The sequence below is a fragment of the Hibiscus syriacus genome, unplaced genomic scaffold (assembly GCF_006381635.1).
Source record: "Hibiscus syriacus cultivar Baekdansim isolate YM2019G1 unplaced genomic scaffold, ASM638163v2 tig00110450_pilon, whole genome shotgun sequence".
Taxonomy (NCBI): domain Eukaryota; kingdom Viridiplantae; phylum Streptophyta; class Magnoliopsida; order Malvales; family Malvaceae; genus Hibiscus; species Hibiscus syriacus.
The window spans coordinates 10,767,816-10,790,391 of NW_024062743.1; the positions used below are offsets into that span (position 1 = coordinate 10,767,816).

Here is a 22,576-nt window from a genome sequence, read left to right on the forward strand (position 1 = left end):
ATATCTATTTAAAAGATTTTTAATCATCAGGTAACGAATGCTTAAACACCCCTATAAATATTGTGCTTGAACCCGAAACCACCTTGATGAATATGTGCTCGAACACGAAGAAGAAACCCATCTCAAACCTTAAAGCACAACAAATGTAATTTCACCAACAAATTTCACCTTCTTCAACACAGGTTGAATGTTATAGATCTTTCATCAGAGATCAGGTTTTGTCTACTATAAAGTTTCAATCAATCTGCCATTTCCTCAACTGAAGTAAATTAACCAAAGATGACTCTGCCAATAAAGAGTATATTTCCATATGCAATGGGGGTATGCCGTTTCATCAAAACATGACTGCTAAAACATACCAGAAAACTTGTTTATAGAAGCAAACGAAAGAAATCAACTTTACCTCATTTCACCATTTAGGCATCACAAAGATTTCGCCACTCCTTTTGGACAAGCCACCCGGCTCAATGCTTCAGTCCATCAGCATATACACGCACATTTCTTGGTCGGTTTTTCAGCTCAAAGACTTCCATCTTCTTTCTACAACACCGAAAGCACTCATTCTTGGTCGGTTTTCCAAGTAAAGTACACTTGGTCTCATGAAAGAAAATATGCAGCTAGATAAACAAAAAGGTTGCTCCCAGATGCAGATCCACTAAATAACAAGATTTCTCATGGTAAAAATCACTAGAAAAATGTTTTTTTTCCTTTCAATTTTTGATGACTCCGTAGAATATTACATGCATTACTTATCGAAATAGCTCGAAACCAAAATTAACTGTTAGGGAAATGGAACACGAAAACTGCAAAAACAAATAACGAGCAACAAAAAGAAACATTTGATTTCATACACGCACAGGCCAGCATTGCTTGTGGAATGATCTTTTTTTCTGGTATAAGAAAGAAGACAAAATCCACAGTGAATCTGGAACCTCACTTGCACTCAACAACAGCTTCAGCAGCACGTCGAGGCTTGCTTTTGCGCCTGCTACCGTATTGCCGGTATCCGACTGGTTTAGTTGAGTCACCAGTGCTCAACTTTGTTGTAACACCATTTCCTTTCTTGATTGAATCTATGTTTTCTTTTGCTTGCATTGACCTTTTCCTCTTCCCTCCATTCTCCGTGGCAGCCTGATTTTTCATCTCATTGGCAAGAACTGAACCTTTTAAGTCTTCACCATCTTCTTCAGTCTTCTCCACTCCATCGTCATCGAAATCGTCCTTCTGCTTTTGTGACCTTCCTCTTCTCTTATAAGCCGGAATTTTTTCATCCTCACCGCTTCCCAGATCATCAAGAGAAGAGACGACATTCTGCTTCTTTGCTTTTCCTCTACCTCTTCTCATTGTTAAAGTTTTCAAACAACCAAAGAAGGTTTCTGCAAAGACAAAAAGATGGATTCATTGCAAAAAATTAAATATGAAAATACCAAGAACAGAGCTTAACAAGTGACACAAAATGGAAATAGCACACTCCGTTTTCGAAATCCAGTTAAAAACTAAGCAAATTACATACCATAACATCCATATAATTGGCAAGGTCTGGAAACAAGAGGCAATGCTAAATAAATGAAGACCATCCATGCAGCCATTCAATCATTACAACAAAAACACTCACCCCATTCCTATCTTATTTCAATGCGAAAAATCTAACAAAAGAAATAGCAAGTATACACCACACATATACAAATAGTCAAATATACTAAATGTTTACTCTCCTAAAAAGACCTTGTAAAAACACCTAAACCAAAACAGATGTTCTTATTTGGTTCATCCAACTGCAGGTTTCCCCATTGTAAGTAATAAGAACTGCCTTTTCTTGTGAGAATAAATCAAAGAGATTTCATAGAGACAATAATCATTGGATAGAAATAGAATAATTCGAATAATAGGATTCAAGAAAAATCAACCTAATTTCGAACTAAATTTAACCTAAAAAGTTCACAAGAACAAACTCCAAGACCAAACAACCGCAATCTCCAAGTTTGAGCAACCTAGAGAGAATAAAGAAATCCCCCCCCAAAAAAAACCAAATCAATACAAAATCCATAACCTTTTCATGTCATTTACCTTCCGATATAAACATGCACAATCTTCAATATATTAATCCAAGGTCAAGAACAGCAAAAGTTTTTCCTATCTGAATTCCTAAAAGATACAAAATCTATGACTCAAAATAACAATATACATATCTTCATCACCAAAAAACCAGCATTAACTCCTCATAAATGATAAATCAATACAAAATGAAAGAAACATTTACATGACTTTTCTCTCTCTCTCTCTCTCTCTCTTTTCTATAGATAACTCCGTTACCATAAAAAAAAAAGAAAAAAACAAGAAAAATGAAGCTGATCTTTTAACATACATCAATATTCTGCCTCCTTGAAACAAAATCTCATGTTTCAGAATCTCATTATACCAATACAAGAAGTTACTACAAGCAAAAGGGGGAAAGTAAAGCCGGGTCTTTATTTCTTTCGAAGGTTACTGAAGCAAACAAAGAAGAAAAGAAAGCTTTCTTTTTCTTGGAAAACTATGATCTGAATGAGAAATAAAGAAAACCCAGATCAGATAATATGGTGCAAGTTAAAAGGGAACAATCAGCAAAGACACAATGGGTTTTTAAGAGTTTAAGCCATGGAACAGAGAAGGCAAGGCTGAGGAAGAGAAAAAGTGTTACGAAGATTACTTTTTCCCGCTTTGGTGTGTCTACGAAGGGTGGTTCTACTTCTAGCATTAGAGTTAGAAAAGGTGTTATTGTAGGGTAAAAACTAAAGATCATTGCTTGAGTCCTCACTGTGAGACTGTGAGTATTCTAATAAAAAATATCTCATTGGGCAGAAAAGTCTTGACTGTGGGTATAGGGGTATGTTAACTGACACGTGTATGGTGATCGTGGCATAACATCAGAAGAGTAAGGGTTTGCTTTGAATTCAGATTTTCTTTTTCATGTACTTGGTGAGCTGACTTGATTTCAGTCATACAACAGAAGCATGTGAGTGAGTTTCAAAGCTAAAACATTATACAAAGGCTGGCCCTTTATTTATTTTTATTTTATTTAGAAAACTGGATTCTTATTTATTCATTTCAGTGGAAGTGTTTGTTGACATGACCTAAAATCTCTCACCCCATTTTATACCGTAATTTATTGTTTGTTATGAGGGTATAATCGTCATCGGGTAATATTGGAAATTTCCAAAATAAATCATTTTTCCACATGGACTGATATATCAAATATACAAACTATGTATGCCTTTATCTGATGAAATGGATCTGTCTTTGTGGTTGAACGGTGTTTTTCACAATTTCAAAGCAAAAAAAGAAAAAGCCTTTTTTCAAAAAATAAAAAATAAAAAAATTAAATTAATTTACTATCATTTTTATTATTGGAGGATGAAAAAAATAAAAAGGATTAGAGTTCAGAGTTTGATTAACATACAAGTAGTTGTTTTAGTCTCTGTGTAGTTGTGAAAAGTGTAAACAAAGAGGAAGTCCATTTCACAAGTTAATTATATTATGATTTATGCCACTCCTAAGTCCCAACAACAATTGACAAAACTCTATTTTAGTTCCTGGATAAATCTGGTGCAGAAAATTCAGTACAATCAACTAAAGATAATTGTTATTTGCAGTTTATCAGCTGCGCTTCGAAGCTCACTTTGTTATACTCCGAGGGGTTGATATGAAGTTTCGAGATTACTCCCTGGCCGGCCTTGACTTTCTTGATTCCGACCGTACCATGTCGACAGCTAAAGGAAGGTTCTTGATGTGCACTGATAATCCAAATTCTAATGTGCACCATAAATTCTCATGGTTCAAGAAATTACTAGGGACTATTATAATATGGCATTCCAGTAGCTGTAAGGGCTGAACTCTTCATACAAATATGTAGAATCAGAAGCACTTCAACAATTAAACACAAGATCCACATAAATTCTTAGGCCCTTTGCTTACAAGTTTGCTAGTCCTACACAAAGTTGACATAAATTTTCCATCTTAAAGAATTGCACACTGAAATAAATAGTTACAGCTGGTTGGAGTAATCAGTATCATGATGGCCTCACTTTGAAGTCAATGGTTATAATAAGAAATGCATGTGGATGGATGTCTGTATTCTGAGCCTAAAATAAAGAAAAGAAACCATAAAGTAGGAACCAGAATCTAGAACTTTAACTTTATTACCTGATGCAAAATGATTCTGGCCATATATGATAATGGTAGTTGAAGAAGACCGGATTCTCTTTACTATGTACGATTGCAGGCAAGGTGAAGCTTTTACTTTGTACAAGAAACATAGTCAAGTGTCATCAGTATGTGAATCAAATATTAAGTGGTTATGAAAAAATGTTAAATTTTCAAAATCTACTTTCTCACGTGTGATTGAACACAAATATTGCAAGGAAAGTTGCTGTCAAAAAGGGCTAAAAAGAATTCCATTGATCAGTCTATAACGTTTAGAACCAGACATTGTTATAAGAGCTTGATGTGCATAAATAGTTCAATTAATATTCGCAACCCCAAGCTCATATGATTGAACAAAGTTGTATTTCTATGTGGAGGAATTGGGGAATTTTTTTGTTTTTGTTTTATTTAAATGGGTCATCTTTTGACATGAGTTCCTAAGCTCTAACTTGATATCTTGGATGGAATGTAAGAAGTCCCTGAACTCTCTGCAATCGAAGCTTCAGCATCTTCCAAGCTAAGTGATGGATCATTATCAAATGGAGTGACTTGCTTTTTTAGAATGCTTTCATTTGTTCTTTGTTGCTCATCAATCATCATCTTCAGCTGCCTTCCTTGTTCTTCAATTCGCAACTGCAGATTTCGCTGAATCTGAGCACGAAAAAGAAACAAACTTCAATTTTATGGTGATGAAGAGCATGATGCCACCAAATAGCTAAACAAATATTTGTGCTTGTCTGCCTAAGTTACTGCACTCAGAACAGAAATCATGGCAAGATACACCATGAAAATGAAAAAGAAGCAAAGGACATTGTTAAAACCTCTAACTGTTCATGAAGACGATGTCATAACTATTTTTAGGTAAAACAATTAAATATTATTTTAAAAAACGATTATGACTTTATTTTGAAAAAATTGGTGATTTGGAATTAATTTGAAATTAAATTAAAAGGAGTCGCCATCGACCTTTGGGTTAGGTAGGTCGAATACCTAAAAACGTCTTTTAAAACAATTTTAAGAAAAATCATTTTTTAAGACAAAAATGGTTTTTGTTTACCAAAGATTCGATTAAAAACGGTTCGGGAGTCGGTTACGCGTGGGGAAGGATAAGCACCCCCACAGTGCCCAAAATTAGTACTGTGTCGTTTACACGTTGTCGTAATGGTGGAAATTATAAATCGAATATAAAGTTAAATTATGATCCATTTATTGAAATATAATTAATTTACTTCAAAATTAATAAATTGAAGAAAATCCTTTAACTTGATAAAAAAATCTTGAAATTAACAATCCTCCGTTGGGAAATCTATTTCAACTATTTTTCATTGTTAAAGAATATTTCATCCTCATTGATTAAAAAATATGAATTGAATATAAATGAAGATATGAAATTTGCATTCGCATAAAATGAAATAAATTGTGAATAATTAAAAACACACATTGCATCATTAAAATAAATTAATTAGTAAAATAAAATTGATTTATTTAAAGTTCGTATTTGTTTGAATGTCGTATTGGATTGTATCACTTTGATCAAGTGGTACTTTCCACGCCCGTTCTATAAATATCGTTCTTGAAACATATTAGAGTAATATTAATATTTAAGGGAATACAATATACACAATAACAATTTGAAACATAAAAATATTTACAATAAATAAAGATAAACATATTTACATGTGACACAAGAAAATACATAAAATATAAAATGTACACACATAATGTATAAAAACAACTTAATATTACAAACCGAAATATAATGACCAAAAAGTAATACTTGAAATTATAAGGACCAAAATAGGAAAAATATAAATTCAAAGATCCAAAATAGTACAAACAGGGCTTTAAGGACTAAAATGGAAAAACATAAACATAAATGGCTAAAAAAGTAAAAACAAAAATTGAAGAGCCAAAATAGCGAAAATAGAAACTTTAGGGGCTAAAATAAAAAAACATGAACTTTAGGGACCAAAATATATAAAAGAGAAACTTTAGGGACCAAAATAGATAAAACAGAAACTTATAGGGCTAAAATAGAAAAAATAGAAAGTTAAAGGACTGAAATAGAATAAACATAAATTTATATGACTAAATGAAACAAATAGAAACTTAGGGACTACAACAATAATTACAAATAAATCAGAGCCCAATTAAAAAATGTTAAATAAAACAAGTACATAAATGGAAATAACCCATAAATTATGATAAAGGACTAAAATGAAATAAAAGTAAACATACATGTTGCATTCAGGATTTAACACAAAATAACAAACAGTGACCAAAATAAAAATTTCACAAATAATGTGGCCAAATTTGAACATCAAAGAAAATACACAACACATGTAATAAGTGACTAAAATGAACTTAATCCTAAATCATAACTCAAAACAAAGTATTCACCCTAAATCCATTAATAAACAAATAGTGATTAAAACGACATAAAAATAAATATTGAAGCAAAAATGAAGTAAACGGAAACATTAAATGATAACCAAAACGATCACTACCAAAATAACAATCAAAATCAAAATATTTAAACATATAATATATTAATACATATAGGACTAAAATGAAATATATAACATATACACAGCTCTAAATAAAAAGATGAAATTTCATTAAATAGCCAAAAAAATAAATATTACAAGGCTAGAGGGACCTAAGCTATGATTTACCCCCAAACCTTGAAGAACACACGTGAGTTTACAAAGCCACAGGGATTAAAAGTGTATTTATCCCATAACTCGAAAACACGGATGGGGGTTGGGGAGGCAAAACGGTTGCGTTTTGTGAGTGAGTTATATACCCCATTTAAGGGTTTTAATTAAACCCTAAACCATTTTCCTTACACTCTCTCAGCCGAGCACGGCGGCCGACGCTTAAAATAACTACCCAAAAGACATCTCTTAGTTATCTAAAGCCCCAAAGGTTTTTCATTTGACGAAAACCAAACCCCAAAAGATAAAGGGGTTACCTTCTGAATCGAACGTGCCTCTTAGTTCTGGTGAAGCAGCGACGATGGTCGAAAAAGGGTAAGCTTCTCACTCTATCTCTCTTTTATTTTGAGATTTCTTCTCTTTTTTCCGAATGGGTTCCCCTAATATCTCCCTCTGTTTCTTCATTCTCCTCTATTTTTATTTTGATGCATGAGATGACTTGGTGATTGATGGATTTGAGCCTTTGTCGTAGCCCGATTTCATCGAGATATCTTTGTGATTTGGTGAGATTTTTCTTCTCTGTTTGTTTTTTTTGACTGATGGGAGTAGAATAGGTCACTGTTGGATGGATGTTATCACTGTTAGTGTAGGTTTAAGGGATGTTAACGGCGACGAGGAAAGGCTCGGCTTGAGCTGGTATTAATGGCGGCGTCTGCTGAAGAGGCGACGGTTGGGAGCTGGAAGGCTAAACGGCTGAGCTTTGGTTTAGGGTTTCAAAAACCCTAAAATTACTGGGTTATCACATATTGGGCTTGGGTCGGGTCAATTGTTGTTGGGCTTGTATGCTATCTGGGCTCCGAGATTGGGCCTTTGTAATTTTGAGTTGGGTATTTGGGCTTCTGCATTTTGGCCTGCAAAATGATATGTAAAAATGCAATATTATTAATAATAATAACAATAATTAAATTAAATGACAAGAAAGACCCGAACAAAAACGGGTGTCTACAACTGCCCCTCTTTGCACATTCTTGTGTTAACAAGAATAGGGCAAAGACGATAAGACATCACATTTTTGTCTGGTTCTCCCCTTTTTGCATAGAAATTGGATAATGTTGGTTGTTGGGGTCAACACTGCTCATACGTGATGAAGAGTTCAGGTCTTCTAAGGGTGACACAACTCCTATATGATGAGGATTTAGTCAGGGGATGACACTGCTCATACTTTATGAAGAGTTCTTGGCCATCTTTAGGAAGGGTGATAACTCGGTTCCTACGCGATGAGGACTGCTGGTTATATATGGGTGACACGACTCCTACGTGATAAGGAGGTATGGTCGAGGGATGACACGGCTCATACGTGATGAAGAGTTCTGGCCATCTTTAGGAAGGGTGATAACTCGGTTCCTACGCGATGAGGACTGCTGGTTATCTATGGGTGACATGGCTCCTACGTGATGAAGAGATCTGGTCGGGGGATGACACGACTCATACGTGATGAAGTGTTCTGGCCATCTTTAGGGATACAATTTCAAGGGAAACCAACTCAAAGGTGAAGTTTCAAAAGAAACAGACTCAAAGATTTTTTCAAAAGAAATTGTCCCGAGAGAGACAAAGTTTTGTTATCAAAGATTTTGTATTTCAACAGAAACTACTCAAAGATTTTTCACAGGAAAACTATCTCAAGAAAGGTAAAATTTTGTTTTAAAGGAAATGACTCAAATATTTTTTTTGTTTTAATAGAAACAAACTCAAAGACTTTTGTTTCAAGAGAAACAAACTCAAAGATACTGTCTCAAGAGAGACAAAATTTTGTTTTTCAAAAAATTGTATCTTAGTGAGACAAAATTTTGTTTCCAAAGAAATAGACTCAAAGATTTTTCTTCAAAAGAAACTGTCTCAAGGGATAAAACCTTGTTTCCAGAGAAACAAACTCAAAGATGATCTTGTTTTAAGAGAAAATGTCTCAAGAGACAATATTCGTTTCAAGGGAAACGACTCAAAAATGTTTTTATTTCAAGAGAAACAAACTCAAAGATTTTGTATTTCTAGAGAAACTGCCTCAAGGGAGACAAAATTTGTTTTAATAGAAACGATCTCAAAGGTGGGTGTTTTAAGAAAAACTAACTCAAAGATAGGTGTTTCAAAAGAAACGACTCAATTATTTTTGTTTGAAAAGAAACGACTCGAAGATTTTTCTCACGAAAAACTGTCTCAAGCGAGACAAAACTTTGTTTCAAAATAAACAAACTCAAAGATTTGTTTCAAAAGAAATAACTCCAAGATTTTTATTTCAAAAGAAACAACTCACAGACTTTTGTTTCAAGAGAAACATACTCAAAGATAGGTTTTGTTTCAAGGGAAACAATCTTAAAGATGTTTGTTTTAAAAGAAATTGTCTCAAAAGAGACAAACCTTTGTTTTCATAAAAACAGACTTAAAGATTTTTCTTCAAAAGAAACTGTCTCAAAAGAGACAAAATTTTGTTTCCAAAGAAACAGACTCAAAGATTCTTTTAAAAGAAACTTTCTCAAAAGAGACAAAATTTTTTTATCAAAGAAACATACTCAAAGATTTTTTTCATTTTGTTTTAAGTGAAACAGACTCAAAGATTTTTCAAGAAAATATGTCTTAAGAGATACAAAGTTTTGTTTCAAAAGAAATAGACTCAAAGATCATTTGTTTCAAAAGAAACGACTCAAAGATGATGTTTGTTTCCAATGAAACAAATTCATAATTTGGAAAATTGTCTCAAGAAAGACAACATTTGTTTTTAGAGAAATTGTCTCAAACGAGAAAAAAAACTGTTTTTAGAGAAATTGTCTCAAGCAAGACAAAGTTTGTTTTTGAGAAAACGATCTCAAGTGAGATCAACTTTGTTTAATTTGAAACAAATTCGAATTTTTTATTCTCAAAGGAAGAATGTTTCAAACAAGACGAAATTTGTTTTGAAAGAAATAACAATCTCAAGTGAGATTAATTTTTGTTTCAAGTGAATCAAATTCAAAATTTATATATCAAAGGAAAAAATGTCTCAAGCAAGATGAAGTTTGTTTTAAGAGAAGGCGATCTCAAATGAGATCAACTTTGTTTAATGTGAAACAAATTCAAATTTTGTATCTCAAAGGAAAAAAGTCTCAAGTGAGACGAAAATTGTTTTGAAAGAAATTGTCTCAAGCGAGACAAAATTTGTTTCAAGAAAAACACCCTCAAAGGTGATAAAAAGTCTGTTTGTTCCTGCATGTTGAGGAAATGTCTCGATTGTTGACTTCAGGAAGTCAAAATCATTGCTTCTTCAAGTTAGAGACATCTGGTTATTTCTGAGCTTTGATTTCTTGAGATATCAAAATGGTGCATTTTTGACTGACTATCTTAGATGTTATGATGAAATTCATTTGATTTGTCCACAAGTGAGGCGAAAAATGTCTTTAATACACATGATGATAAATGTTTGATGTAAATTTTATGTATCATGTATGTATGCGTATGTATGTATATATGTATATATGTATGTATGTATGTATATATGTATATATGTATGTATGTATGTATATATATATGTATGTATGTATGTATGTATGTATGTATGTATGTATAAATATATGTATGTATGTATGTATGTATGTATGTATATATGTATATATGTATGTATATATGTATGTATGTATGTATGTATTGATGTATGCTTTTCTCGATCTGGAAGGAGAATGATTGCGAGAGCAGTCTTCACTCTATCATTGATTCAGTTTGTCTGCATTTCCCCTATGGTGTACTCTTGCAAACCTCAACCTGAGACAATTTGTTTTCCTTGCCCCATCAAAATTTGCCCAAAAAATTTGTCTTTTCTTGCCCCAGCTTCAATCTTTAGCTTCAAAGGGATCTTCGTTGAATTCCAAGATATGCCTCCAGAGAGATTATCTTGTTTGAAAAACGTTTTTTTCTTGTTCTTGTATTTTCAAAGTATGAAAATATCAATTAAAAGAGTTTTGAAAAATGTTTAATCAAAAGTTTTGAAAATATTGCTCCTTTCAAGGTTTCACAATTGACAAATCATAAAACAAGAGTTCATTGGATATCAAAGAATTAATTATTCTGTTAATCTTCCAATAAATTATAGCTATTTGACAAGTGTCAAGATCAATTCCATCTTTGAGAAATGGTTAAGCAAGGAAGAATAAAAAAGTCTCAAGTGGTTATTTTTGGCCAAAGGTTTGGTATTCTCATTTATTTGTTGTTCACTGATCTGATGGAATAGCTTCTGTACTCATTTGTTGGAAGTATTCTCCGACTCTCAGTTCTCATGATCTCATTAGGTTGTGCGATGCCTTATCAAGGGAATTGTATGATCGCCTCATATGCAATAGTCTTCATATTCGAGCTGCCAGGTTTTCAACTCGAATCCTCCTTTGGTTTCAAGACGTTACTTAGAATTTACGTCTTGAACCCCCCTTTTTTATTTTTTCTCTATCATGCATTAAAGATTTTAGAAAACCTTTTTTTTGTAAATAAAAGATTAATCATGATGGGCAGAATGAAATCTGAAGAGTCTCTTCTGCTTAGAAATCCATGTATGATTAGAAAGGACTTTTTAGGCACGTAATGTAAGCCATGGTTCACGGCTATGAAAGAAATGGATAAATAGGCCCAAATAAGTGTTTAAGGGTAATTGAACCAAGGATCAATTTGTTACGATGCCTTAGATTTTGTCTTGCTCAATTTGAATCTACTTGTATGTGTCTTTCTCTTGATGTTCTGTGATCTTTGAGTGAAGTTATTCTGAAATAATTGTTCTTGATCCATCTCACAGTTTGAAACTCGATGCGTCATTTGAGTCGAGAGACTCTTTGTCTGTGCTCTTTGTCCTTTGCTTTTTCTTTCGTTCTTTTTTCTTAGATTTTTTCTCTTTGCTCTTTATTTTTCTTTGTTGTTTTTCTTTCTTTGATTTTTCTCTTTGCTCTTTGTTTTTCTTTGCTTCTTTTCTCTTTGGTTTGATCTTCGCACTTGGCATTTGGTTCACCTTTCAGTATCTCATATGAATCAATGTATTCACTCATGCGAGTAGATTTTCTCCAACTTGCCCCCAAGTGTGGAGGGTGATCCTTGGTTAGGGTTGAATCAGAAGAAAACATGATTTAGGCTCAAAAGGGACACATGAGATATATATTTTCTCCTTTTGTGAATGGATAAAGAAAGAAAATCGTTCATCATCTCATACATATAAGTCTTCGCAGAAGAGGTATCCCAGGGGGATAGATTTTCAGGATTAAATTTTTTTATTCAAGTGAAAACAATGTAATTAATGCATGATAAAATTATTTTGAATTAATTCTCATTTTTCTTCTTTTTTGCTTCCAGCGTGCCTTAAGTGTACAAACTCATCTTCAGGAAATTGAGTCGAGATGCCCCTCATTGTCTTCTCGAGATGCCCCACATTGTGTCTTCTTGCAGGAAGGTTCATGTTCAAATGAACATCTTGCACTCAATGCTTGTTGGTTTTATTGGTGGAAAAATGTTGGTTTTGCGACTAAGAAGACGATTGTGGCTTTACTGGCTCAAAGAAAGGTATGCGTATGAATTTTGTGTTTCAAAAGGATAAATGCAATGTTTCAAGGTCTCAAAGAGAGAGAATGTCAAAATTTGGTCTTTTGTAGTGACCATGAATTATTTTGGGTAAAAATTGAGATATTTAATTTTGGTTTAGACGGGATAAGATAGGTCTAATCTTGTCATGTGTCAAAAGTCTATAATTCTTGAAGAATCAAGAGAATGAGTAATTCATTCAATATTCAAAGAACTAAAGATTAAAATTTGTTCAATTATTCAACCTCAGAAGGTAACATCAATTCAATCATTAAGATTAAAAATATTTATGCACATATTAAAGACATAACAAAACCGATTTCAAACAAAACAATCTCTTAGTGAAAATGGTGGATGCAATGCTCCCATCTTTTTTGATTGTTCATGCCCCTAAGTAAATCAGGTACTGGATCTTGCGCTTCAGTGCCTTACAGTTTTCAGTAGAATGTCTGGAGCTTCTTATGTGATATCAACATGATAGACTTCAGGGTATGGGGACTCTTTGCTCAGATCATCCTGGAAGGCTTAGCCCTACAACCAACTGAACAAGCTCCCACTATATTGATTTATTCGAATCTTGCTTCTGTTCTCAATGTCGTCAAGTGATCAGGATCACTTCCATCGAATTCTCCATGTATATGAAAATGCATGAAAATTGAAATACAGATCCAAATGCAAAAATGTTGATCCTAATGATGAATATCATAGAATAATTTTCACCAGAGATAAAAAACCTTCACATTACAAGACAGTCCACTTTACAGACATGCCTTCTCTTAGATGTTGAATCTGAAGTGAATCGCCACTTCATCTTGGATCTTCGTCCTTGAAAATAATTCCCCTCAAGCGTTCTGTAACCTAACTCGGTTGATGTCCCTGCGGTGGTGAAGTCAGTGCGTCACTCCTTGATGGTTAACAATGGAATAATCGTGGATGAGAAGTTACTGCTGGATTACTCCTCGGATCAGTGGATCATCATTTCAGTCTCGAATGATGCACGATCTTCGAGCTCACTACTTCGTCTCAGATATCTGTATTTGTAACTGATGCCCCTCAATGCTCTGTAAACTAAATATGTTAATGCCTAGCCGGTGCTAAATCCATTGCGTCGCTCTTTGATATGTAGCGATGACATGATTGTAGATAAGAATCTACTGCTAGATTACTTCTGGGATCAGTGGATCATCATTTCAGTCTCGAATTATGGACGATCTTCGAGTAAATCCCATTTTTGTGTTCTGAGCTTCTTTTAACCCTCAGTGCATGTATGTATACGAGACTGCTTGATTGAAAACTTTCACCTCTTCTTGTGAAAATTTACTCTTGACTATCCCCTTGCGGATCAACATTTTCGCATTATGTCATGTCAATGCAATATGATGCAAAAAAATGATGAAAAATAACACAAGCAAATGAGAAAAAATGAGTTAGTAACACAAACCATAGAGAAAAATGAGTTAGTACAAATAAGATAATAGATAGAGTTAAAAGATGATATCTACAGATAAATATAGCACCTACCCCGTCATGATATCTACCCGAACATGCTTTAATTAAATAACATTCCTGCCCGGACATGCTATCTACCCAAAATGATTTATTTTCAAGAAATTGGTCCTAATCGCATGTTATCTAGTTCGCATGCTTTTATTCGGAAAAAAAATATATTCTACGAATTTAAAGCAAAAGATAAAGGTTTAGAGTCGTTCCTCCTTCGTGTACACCTATTTTGGGTACCTACTGACGGACAAAGGTTCAGTATGACTATGCCTAGGGTGATCATTCTACGGTTCACTATATGCATGGTTTCGGATCTAATAGGAAAAAAGGACTTGAATTGTCCTTGATGTCGGTGCCCCCTTAGACTGCAAGACCCTCGATTCTCACCCATTACAAGTTTCGAACGGAATGAGTTCAATTCAAGGGGATTCACTGCCTTATACCCATACGAGGAATAAATCCCTACGAAGGTATAAGGTATGTATCCCATGGGTTATTTGCTAAAACTCATATGAAGAATAAATTCTTACGAGAGTAAAGTATTCGCCCCGACTAATTTGGACCGAAGCTCGTTTCTAGAGCTCATGTTATACAAATGCACGTGATGTGTGTGAAGAGGAACGTACCTACCTTTGACTCAAAAACAAAAAAAGATAAAACTCGATAAAAACCTAGATCGATCTGAAAGCAAAATTAAAATGTTAGTATAACAATAAAACGAAATGAAGCAATTAAAAACTTCAATAAAAGGATCATAAGCTAACTAAAGACTCGAACTCATGATTTTCACCACATTGAAATGTGTAAGCGACTTACAGCATGACTCTCTAAAAAAGGTCCCCAGTGGAGTTGCCAAGCTGTCATAACCATTTTTGGGTAAAACAATTAAATATTATTTTAAAAAATGATTATGAATTTATTTTGGAAATATTGGTGATTTGGAATTAATTTGAAATTAAATTAAAAGGATTCACCATCGACCTTTGGGTTAGGTAGGTTGAATACCTAAAAACGTCTTTTAAAACAATTTTAAGAAAAATCATTTTTTAAGACAAAAATGGCCTGTGTTGACCAAAGATTCGATTAAAAACGGTTCGGGAGTCGGTTACCCGTGGGGAAGGATAAGCACCCCCACAGCGCCCAAAATTGGTACTGTGTCGTTTACATGTTATCGTAATGGTGGAAATTACAAATCGAATATAAAGTTAAATTACGATCCATTTATTGAAATATAATTAATTTACTTCAAAATTAATAAATTGAAGAAAATCCTTTAACTTGATAAAAAATCTTGAAATTAACAATCCTCCGTTGGGAAAACTATTTCAACTATTTTTCATTGTTAAAGAATATTTTTGTCCTCATTGATTAAAAAATATGAATTGAATATAAATGAAGATCGTCAATTTGCATTCGCATAAAATGAAATAAATTGTGAATAATAAAAAACACACATTGTATCATTAAAATAAATTAATTAGTAAAATAAAATTGATTTATTTAAAGTTCGTATTTGTTCGAATGTCGTATTGGATTGTATCACTTCGATCAAGTGGTACTTTCCACGCCCGTTCTATAAATATCGTTCTTGAAACATATTCGAGTAATATTAATATTTAAGGGAATACAATATACACAATAACAATTTGAAACATAAAAATATTTACAATAAATAAAGATAAACATATTTACATGTGACACAAGAAAATACATAACATATAAAATGTACATACATAATGTATAAAAACAACTTAATATTTCAAACCGAAATATAATGACCAAAAAGTAAGTACTTGAAATTATAAGGAACAAAATAGGAAAAATATAAATTCAAAGATCCAAAATAGTATAAACAGGACTTTAAGGACTAAAATGAAAAAAACATAAACTTAAATGGCTAAAAAAGTAAAAACAAAAATTTAAGAGCCATAATACTGAAAATAGAAACTTTAGGGGCTAAAATAGAAAAAACATGAACTTTAGGGACCAAAATATATAAAAGAGAAACTTTAGGGACCAAAAATAGATAAAACAAAAAACTTATAGGGTTAAAATAGCAAAATAAAAGTTAAAGGATTGAAATAGAATAAACATAAATTTACAGGACTAAAATAAAACAAATAGAAACTTAGGGACTATAATAGTAATTACAAATAAATCAGAGCCCAATTAACAAATGTTAAATAATACAAGTACATAAATGGAAATAACCCATAAATTATGATAAAGGACTAAAATGAAATAAAAGTAAACATACATGTTGCATTCAGGATTTAACACAAAATAACAAACAGTGACCAAAATAAAAATTTCACAAATTATGTGGCCAAATTTGAACATCAAAGAAAATACACAACATATGTAATAAGTGACTAAAATGAACTTAATCATAAATCATAGCTCAAAACAAAATATTCACCCTAAATCCATTAATAAACAAATAGTGATTAAAATGACATAAGAATAAATATTGAAGCAAAAATGAAGTAAACGGAAACATTAAATGATAACCAAAACGATCACTACAAAAATAACAATCAAAATCAAAATATTTAAACATATAAGATATTAATACATATAGGACTAAAATGAAATATATAACATATACACAGCTCGAAATAAAAAGATGAAATTTCATTAAATAGCAAAAAAATAAATATTACAAGGCTAGAGGGACCTAAGCTATGATTTACCCCCAAACCTTGAAGAACACGCGTGAGTTTACAAAGCCATAGGGATTAAAAGTGTAGTTATCCCATAACTCGAAAACACGGATGAGGTTGAGGAGGCAAAACGGCTGCATTTTGTGCGTGAGTTATATACCATATTTAAGGGTTTTAACTGAACCCTAAATCATTTTCCTTCCCCTCTCTCAACCAAAAATAGGGAAAGAAGAGAGTTCTAAACTCTCTCCCCAAACCCCTTTAATATATGTCGATCCACAACGTTCCCAACAGCCGAGCACGGCGGCCGACGCTTAAAATGACTACCCAAAAGACCTCTCTTAGTTATCTAAAGCCCAAAGCCTTTTCATTTGATGAAAACCAAACCCCAAAAGATAAAGGGGTTACCTTCTGAATCGAACGTACCTCTCAATTCCGGTGAAGCAGCGACGATGGTCGAAAAAGGGTAAGCTTCTCACTCTATCTCTCTTTTATTTTGAGATTTCTTCTCTTTTTTCCTTCTCTTTCGTTTTTCCGAATGGGTTCCCCTAATATCTCCCTCTGCTTCTTCACTCTCCTCTATTTTTATTTTGATGCATGAGATGACTTGATAATTGATGGATTTCAGTCTCTGTCGTAGCACGATTTCATCGAGATATCCTTGTGATTTGGTGTGATTTTTCTTCTATGTTTGTTTTTTTTGACTGATGGGAGTAGAATAGGTCACTGTTGGATGGATGTTATCACTGTTAGTGCAGGTTTGAGGGATGTTAACGGCGGGGAGGAAAGGCTCGGCTTGAGCTGGTATTAACGGCGACGTTTGCTGAAGAGGCGACGGTTGAGAGTTGGAAGGCCAAACGGCTGAGCTTTAGTTTAGGGTTTCAAAAACCCTAAAATTACTGGGTTATCACATATTGGGCTTGGGTCGGGTCAATTGCTGTTGGGCTTGTATGCTATCTGGGCTCCGAGATTGGGCCTTTGTAATTTTGAGTTGGGTATTTGGGTTTGTGCATTTGGGCCTGCAAAATGATATGTAAAAATGCAATATTAATAATAATAATAACAATAATAATAATAATAACAATAATTAAATTAAATGACAAAAAAGACCCGGACAAAAACGGGTGTCTAGAGACGTCTCTGTACATCCAATTGAAGCTGCAATGCCTCTGTGACGTGCAAACCGCTACCAGACGGGAATGGAGTCAGAAAAATTTGATTAAATTGCAGCATCAAACATGGTGGAAACGCAGAAAAGAAAAATGGTTGTGAATTTCAGGCTTTGGGGCAAACAAAAATGAACATTTTTTGGTGAATATGAAGGGGGTGAAGAAGTATACTTTTGACATCCATCTGAGTTACATCACTTGTTCCTTTCTCTGATTTCCCTGCAACAAGGAAAGGGTTTTGGATGAGAGGAGACTATGAATTTTCGTATTATCATTTAATCAATCAAATCATAATCCAATCATTTACACCGTAAGGATTTTCTTATCTGAATTTACCAACCATTTGGATTATAACCAGAAAGGAAAAAGAATCATAATAGCAAATTATACCTTCAGCAGAGTGTGGCATGTATTTTGCAGTTCGATATTTCTGCAACAAAGCAGACGGGAACAAAATCTGATATTAGCATTAAGTCAGTATCATCATATTTTAATCAACATCCCAAGTTCTTAAAACTGAATTAGTACCTGCAAATGGCTGTTAACATGAAAGATGGTCAACCCTTGAGTATCCATCAGTTTCAGAATTGCCTTCGGGGTTGCTTCTGTTACATCAAAAGCAATACATAAACAAATTAATTGAAGAATCAATCAATGGATTCTCTAGATTTTCCCTATCGACTTACTCTCAGCACCCCCGAGGCGTTTAACATACTCCACGAACTTGTCATGGAGGTCCTGCGTCCACCTTATTCGAGTTTTACTAGCAAGCGCCGAGCCTGTCGAAGCAGCCTTACCGGAAGAAACCGAAAAGCCCCCGGAACCAGATGAACAGTTTGAAGATTGCTTCTCTTGTTGAAAGAAGCTTATATTCACGGGCGAAGAACCATGTGAATTCCAATAAGCCTGCAATGTATTTATGGACTCATAGTTTGGTTCATCTTGAGCAGCAAAGGAAAAGTTCTCTCCCGCGACATGAAATGAAGGAAACTGAGAGTTGCAGAAGACCTTGTACTGGGGAAACCCCATGCATCTTTCAGTTGCACAAAAGGCAGCACCGGGCGTCGTAAAACCACCCATGGTCGTATCCATCAACGATGACGATGATCTCGGAGCTCCAGGATTTGGCTGAAGTGACTCGGTTCCAGCCATGTTCCAAGGGTGTTGAAAACAAACATGATCAAAATTGTAGTCCCCGTTGAACCCACGGTTCTGGTCTACATTTTCTTGACAATCAAGCTTCTGAGCGTTCATTTACAAATGAAGTAATCCAATTGTTTCGGGCAGCACCAGAAAGTGGAGCTAATTTGGGTGGTAGTATGAATCACTTATAAGATAAAAAGCCTCGCAGAATACACGGGGAAAAAATCAAAGAAAAGGAGATGCAGATAAGATGGAGAACATAAAATGAATATAAATTATATTCCACAAAGCCTTGAGGTTTAAGATATGAATATAAATTATATAATATATGTTAAAACATAAAATGGATCGGAATGAACATTCATTCCCTATTTGACATGATCAAAGCTACCTCCCCCACTAATTCCAAATAATAAAATAAAAGATTTTCATCTCGTTGATAATACGACTTAAAGTTTTTGAACAAATATTATCTTATATTCACATTGATTTATATAAAAAAAAAAGTTAAGTGCCATCATGAATAAATGCATTTGTATGAACAGACAACACCATTCAACAACAACCAGACCAGGTACACAAATATGCAAAGTGTTTCAAGCTACCACAAAAATACAATACATCTCGCACAGTGGAGTAACTAAAGAGGGACTAGTGGGGAACATGCCCCCCAAATTTAAGAAATTATAATTTAAGCCTTTAATTTTTTTAAAAAATTTAATTTAGTCCCTCTAAAATTTTAAAAGTTCATATTAAACTTTAATTTTTTTAATGTTCTTAATTAAATACCCTCCTATGAATTTTAAAAATTCTCATTAAGCATATCAAAATTTCAAAAATTCTAATTAGACCCTAATTATTTGGAAAAAAAAATGAAAACTAAACCCTTCAAAATTTTTTAAAAATTTCAATTTAAATCTCCGTTTTTTTTTTAATTTTAAATTACCCCAAATTCTATCACCAAGTTCTGCCACTGATCTCACGTAAGATAGTTTTACAAGCAATCACAGACAAAAAGGCTGCAATTCCTAAAATTTTCTATATTTCATATTTTTATCCATCATTTTAACGTATTTTGAGTTTAACTCCTAAAATTTTGTAAGCTACACTATTTAGTCTCGTTTCTCACTTAAATCTCAAAATTGACTTTTCAAAATTCTCATTTGAACAGTCAACAATCTCTAGAACAGATTATTAAAAACTGCCAATTGACACCTCTCATTTTCTTTAGGTCATTAGTTCAATACTCAATAGGAACAAATTTCTCCCTACCTTAAGTATGAATTATATAAAAAAATCGTTTGAACATTAAATCTGATTAAAAAAAGTTAAAAACGAAATTCAAAATTAAAATGACAGGCGTCCCAATTTTACACATGAATCAAAAAGAAAGAAACAAAAAAGGAAAGCAAGGAAATGGTAAGGTGGCATTTTCAATAGAGTACATCCAGAGCAGTAAAGCACCATAAACGATGATAAAATAAAAACTATATATGAATTTATAATTTTATATAATTTCTGCATGGGAAGCTTCGGACATCTCATTTGTCTATATTCTAGATTAGGGTATGGAATTATTAATAATCCCAATCATGTATGATATTTTTGCTATGCGTAATTATCATCAGATATGGACATATTTATATGAAAAATGTTAGGGTTGTAAGATCTGACGGCAAAAAAATAGATTCCTTGATTAGGTTATAGTTTTTTATTATTAATAAATTAATATTTATATAGCCGATTTGTATCTGTTAATAATAAAATATTATTCATTAAATTAGAAAACCTTTAATTATAAATGTCGCAATGGTCCTTCGAATAGTTTGGTATCTCGCCTCGACTTGAATTGGGTGATAGAGTTGCTATCGAACTTTTTGAATAAAGGTAAGGTTGAATACCTTATACATATCATTTTTACCGATCTACGTCTGACCAAAGATTTGTCAATTTCGGGAATCGATTGTAAATGAGAAAGGATGAGCATTCATGTATTGCCCTTTCAGTACCAATACGATTATTGGTTGTCTTAATTGCAAAAATTAAAATTTAGACAACAAATTTAAATAATCAATTTATATTACTTACCTTTGAAGAGATTTCAGGATTAAAAGATTCCTTAAAAGTAAAATTAATATTTAATCTAAAAATAAAAGTTGCAAAAACAGGAAACATATTAATGTACCAATTTATAGGAAATAAAATATAAATAAGGAAATATTAAAAGAAAATTAATTAAAAAAAATTCATTAAAGATCAAAATGAAATACCATTAAAAACTAAAGGTTCAAATTACAAGAAATTAAAAAAAAAGGAAGGACCAAATTGAATCCCCAACAAAATATGAAGGATGACATACATAGTTTATCCAAAACCCAAAATATTGGGGTAGAAAAGGCCCAACATTCTATTTTTATTTCATTTATCACTCTTTACACAAAAAACAATTTAAAAAACTCTTTCAACTCGCACGAATCAAGTGGTCTACGTGGTAAAGAAGTTGTTATTCCTGAGGACCTGGGTTCGAGCACCATAGAAGCTAAGGGTGTGAGCTTTCAATGTTGAAAGGTTGAGAGTTATCTTCGAACAGATACTGCCTTGTATTTACCCCATATTATTAAAAAAACTTTCTCAATCTCTCTCCCAATCTGACAACCTCAACCCCAAACAACCCCTCATTAACTACCGCTTTGACCACTACCTACGATGGCCGGAGACTTCTAAAACCCCTCAATAACTCATCTCAACACTGTGAACCCAAAATCGACAATCAAACAACCAAAAAAATAACCTAGTGGTGTAGATCTACGGAGAAAACCCTTGTAACACCCCCAACCCGTACTCGACCCAGATACGAGTTCGAGATGCCACATTACCTTTTTAAAACCATATACTTGTACAAAATAATAGAAAATTTAAAACTTATATTATAAAGTCACATAATTTACATCAGTTAATACAACACTCACAAAAATAATCAGAGCATATACAACTTAAACTTTTGACTACATGCCAACATTATTTCTCATAATAAAATAACTTACTGTTTAAGTTGTTTCTGATATGATAGTTGCAGGAGTAATGCCGTCCCGACTGTGTAACCTTGCTCGTCTACCTTCTTGAATCCTACGTGTGAAACACTCACACGCTAAGTCATCGACTTAGTGAGGCATAATATGTAATAATATTATAATGATATAAAATACAATGCATTCATGCAATGTAACCTACTTAATCATGAAATCCACATATAAACTTATCAAGGTAACAAATATGAATTCATATTAATTATTTCATTAACCCATGATACAATACTGAGAACCTAAGGTATGCGAGTACATTGAGGTTGTGCACAATTTTGTCACCACATCTCGTATAAATGCACCGAAGTGCCACGTAGAATTTGCACCGAAGTGCCGCGTAGAAATGCACCGAAGTGCCATGTAAAATGTCCACAATGACCACATAGAAATCTCCTTAAAAACTATATACATATTCTAAAAGACCAATCATGTGTCCCAAAGGACCTCATAAATATTCTAAATGATACATATATATCCTGAAGGACCGCATAGACCCTCGACTCATGGCATGCCAATTATACCTATAGCTCTCATCTACATAACATAGGCTTTTACATTTCACGTAGTTTATATCTCATCGATATATCATTTCTTACCTTTTA

At 33.2% G+C, this 22,576-nt stretch overlaps 1 protein-coding gene and 1 pseudogene across 1 annotated transcript; both read right to left on the reverse strand.

Annotated features, from left to right (window-relative positions):
- Window positions 1-668: 668 nt before the first annotated feature.
- Window positions 669-2,718, reverse strand: LOC120126083. The gene is made up of 2 exons (XM_039144382.1): window positions 2,366-2,718; window positions 669-1,376 (listed from the first exon to the last, which is right to left on the reverse strand). Exon 2 carries the CDS (start codon window positions 1,342-1,344, stop codon window positions 934-936), a length of 411 nt encoding a protein of 136 aa, XP_039000313.1. The 5' UTR covers window positions 1,345-1,376; window positions 2,366-2,718; the 3' UTR covers window positions 669-933.
- Window positions 2,719-4,626: 1,908 nt separating this feature from the next.
- Window positions 4,627-19,095, reverse strand: LOC120126225 (annotated as a pseudogene).
- Window positions 19,096-22,576: the final 3,481 nt, after the last annotated feature.